Source organism: Nilaparvata lugens, chromosome 6, assembly GCF_014356525.2.
Source record: "Nilaparvata lugens isolate BPH chromosome 6, ASM1435652v1, whole genome shotgun sequence".
NCBI classification, from domain to species: Eukaryota; Metazoa; Arthropoda; class Insecta; order Hemiptera; family Delphacidae; genus Nilaparvata; species Nilaparvata lugens.
This window is the reverse complement of record NC_052509.1, coordinates 19,013,466-19,017,109: the sequence shown is the minus strand read 5'-3', so window position 1 is coordinate 19,017,109 and position 3,644 is coordinate 19,013,466. Positions and strand designations below refer to the sequence as shown.

Genomic DNA, 3,644 nt, shown 5'->3' with positions numbered 1-3,644 from the left:
ATTAGACAGCTATAAAAATCCTTCAATTCGAACCATCTTTCATTCAGATTCCACGTATGGGAATATGCTGCATTGAGTACTTGGTTTCCTCAATGAATCACTACCATCCGTTTTGATATGGTATTCTCGCATTCAATGTTTCTATAATAAATTGACTAGAATAATTCAAAGTCAATCAATTTCTATATTTAAGAAATATTTTTGTTGAGTAAAGTTTACCTAATTGAATATTAAAGTTACTTTGTCTAAGAGAATTCAATCTGCATAAGAATGATGAGGATTCCAAAAATAATTGTAGTCTGAGATTCAATACTTAAAATACGGTACTCTTATTCCAGAGAGGAATAATTCAATGGTAACGGTATTCTTCAATGTTGTTTTCCATCACGAACTGCTTATTATTAAATCACTTTTTGCTATTAGAAAAAACGACTAGTAGTCAGATATTTTACAATAAATGAATTAATCACTCACTGTGACAACGAGATCTTTAGGCAGGTTCGCCATCTTCTTCTATTTTTTCTCTATTATTTTTTAATGGTATTATATGGTATTTTTCTCTACGCTAAAACTCTATATATCCTTCAAAAGAAACAATCTCGAATGAAGAATGGGAAAAAATGAAACACATCATTTTAGAAGCTTAATTATCTAGGAAGTTATCCACATTTTTTTAATCAGGGTTTATTCATCAAAATGACATCTTTTGCATCATAAAACTTTATTTTTGCTGTTGTGAGGATTTCGAAATCAGTTAGCCAGATTCTTAGGACTTCACATAACCTATTATAAATGTATCGAATTCGTTTGAGAATCAGTCAAAATTGAAGCGCCTTTTGCCGTCAAACCGGAACCCGTAGGCAGGCGAGTTGTTGGTGTCGATGAGTGCCGGATGTCGGTGCTGGTAGAAGGTGGCGTGACCGTGAGCGGGCCGTGACGAGCCTGTCGCCACGCCGTACGCCTGCCGTGAGTAGAACGCCTCGAAGTCGGTGTCTTTTTTCGGCAGCACCGTGTCCAGGAGGGGGTCGTTCGGGTCGTACGGCGATGCCACGCTCACAGCCACCATGGCCAGTAGAATGCACGGCAACAGCATCATCGTCTGCTTCCAAAAAAAAATTAATTATTGTGAGTAATTGTAATAATTATTGTAACTTGCTCTTGGCGTCAATTACTCAGAGAAGGAGCTTTCTTACTTTGTGGCGTGAATAAGAATGCAATAATGAGTGTAGGCCTGGTGGTGTTGCCCACCGGGGGGCGGTTGAACGCAGACTGCGTTCTTGAGATTCTTTGGGGTGGGAAAGGGGGGCTTATGATCAAATCTTGGGGGTCCCAAAGAAGGTCAGTAGTGTGACTACAAACGATTTTTTTTGAATAGGGGGAGCTTCTTTATAAAGAAGATGATTTTTTTATAAATTCAAGAGGGTGCGTCCATGTGCTTAGGGGAGGGCAATTTTTGCTGTTTGTTCATGATATTCAGAATATTATCTCAAGAAATTATACTCTCATGAAAATATATCATGTAATACAGAGTAATGATCATTATTTTTATGAAGTTCTATATCATGAAGTTATACTCTCATTACGATATAAACTTTCGAAATGGTGTAACTCTGATAAGATAGGGAATAGCCCACAATGTATTCCAATGAAAGTTATAAAAATCATAATAATATAGTTGTATTTTAAAATACACCTTCTTTGACTTAAATCTGATGTTGGTTCACTTTTTTCTCACTGATGAAAAAAATTTAATTGAAATAATTTTTAAAGTTAGGAATAACCCTAGTTTAAAATTACAATTTCACGTACTGTATTTTCAGCACCATCGAGATAAGCTTAATCTTATGGATAGTATTATAGTAGCTATGGTTTGATATAGTTTGTACGGTACCAACAACCAAATCTAAGCAAATATTGTTAGCCACAAAAAGTGAGAGTTATTATTTTTATCTCCACAGGCTATTCAGTTAAATATATTGATTCTGATCATTATTTCGAGAAGTTGATCTTATTCAACATTGATATTTTTATTTCAAGGGAAAAATTGAGAAATATTTTGCCAAGTAGGTTCAATTTCAATAAGGTAAAAAAATATTTTTCATCTAAATTTCATTTAAATCATTTTTATTGTCTATTATATAACATTATCTAGATAACAAAGAATCAAATGGTTTTTAATGAATTGTAAAGGCCTATTACCAGTAGTGGGCAGTGGGGCCTCCTGACAATCAAATAATACAATAATTATTATCCCACTAAAATCGCAATCACACTAACTGGCTGAAGCAACAGTGAAACGTTCTACAAGCGAGAACTAGTCACATTAATAATATTTTGACGTTTTATTGCCAATAAGCTTATAAGCAACGACACGTTTGTAAGCTTCTAGTGAAAGCGAAATGTGACGATAATAATGTAAAGGGAAATTTTACTCTGTGATCCTGTACAAACCTGCGCTCTAACATGGTAACAAGAACATAACACAATGCATAACGTTGTAGAGAACATAAGAGCAGGACATCAGGAGGCTTGTCTTTAGTTCACAGTTAGATTGATCAACTATACAGTCGGTAGCCTTCAAAGAATGCTGAACTATCAATGTTATTATTCAACAAGCTTAGATGTTTGTAGACGATCATTTGTCTATATGATACAAATTTATCATTTATTTTGAGATAAATTTATATTCAATTTAAATACAAATTTAGTTTGTCCACACTGATACTTTAACTAATTATTTCATTTTATCTATTAATGTTATACACAGTTTCAAAATCTTTAATTTTACTTTACGATGTGAAAGCCTTACAATCTACTACGTTAGACTTACGTAAGGCTTAAAAGCCTTACGTTAAATGACAAAATAGTAGTTGGTTTATACATCGTTCACTGTAACAAACCCGACCACCTTGTTGAAAAAATTTCAAATTGATGGAATGAATAATAAAAAATCAATATCATCTCATATTTCAATCACATATGAAGAAGCGAAATTTAAAATTTGATGCTCACCTTGAATTGAGAAAGAAAATGCGTACAATCTCTGAAGATGGATAAGGATGACGAGCTCAAACTTCTTTTGTACAATACTCAGTGCGTTGCGATTACCAGAGGCAGGCAGTCACCTACACGTTCTCTAGCTTTCTCTTTCATCACGAGCTTAGCTAACTGAGCGGTCGTCTCTGCTCTCAGCTACGCAGGATGTACGAGCGAGTACAATACGCCTTGCAATTTTTAAGACGTGAAAATATTGGCCAAGGTAACACGTTTGGGAATTTTCAACTCCTTCACGGTGTTTCTATTGAATATTTTTATAATGAGAGATTGGGTTATATATTTTTTTAAACATTTAGAATATGCTAGATATTTTGGTTCGTCATTTTAGGGCTGATAATAAATTAAAGATAACTAACAATATTGATGACTAGTCAATGAATTTTACAAATCAGAGAATTATTTAACGATTCTAAAATTAAAACTGCTATTTGAATTAATGTAATAGAATACGGTAGGTATGATAATGATTATACAGAAATAGAATCCAACAGTTGTATTATCTTTGTTAGGCCTATAATGCTATATTGAATTTACAGTCAGCGGAGTTTCAACGTATTAATAACTAAACTACGTCTTTTCTAATGAGA

At 33.7% G+C, this 3,644-nt stretch overlaps 1 protein-coding gene across 2 annotated transcripts; it reads right to left on the bottom strand.

The window, feature by feature from the left end:
- Positions 1-647: 647 nt before the first annotated feature.
- On the bottom strand, positions 648-3,170 carry LOC111048951. 2 transcript variants are annotated; one of them, XM_022334938.2, is made up of 2 exons: positions 3,013-3,170; positions 648-1,099 (listed from the first exon to the last, which is right to left on the bottom strand). In XM_022334938.2, exon 2 carries the CDS (start codon positions 1,094-1,096, stop codon positions 815-817), a length of 282 nt encoding a protein of 93 aa, XP_022190630.1. In that variant the 5' UTR covers positions 1,097-1,099; positions 3,013-3,170; the 3' UTR covers positions 648-814. The 2 variants fall into 2 exon arrangements, with proteins under 2 accessions (XP_022190630.1, XP_039286271.1); XM_039430337.1 differs by having other exon boundaries at positions 648-1,102; positions 3,013-3,166.
- Positions 3,171-3,644: the final 474 nt, after the last annotated feature.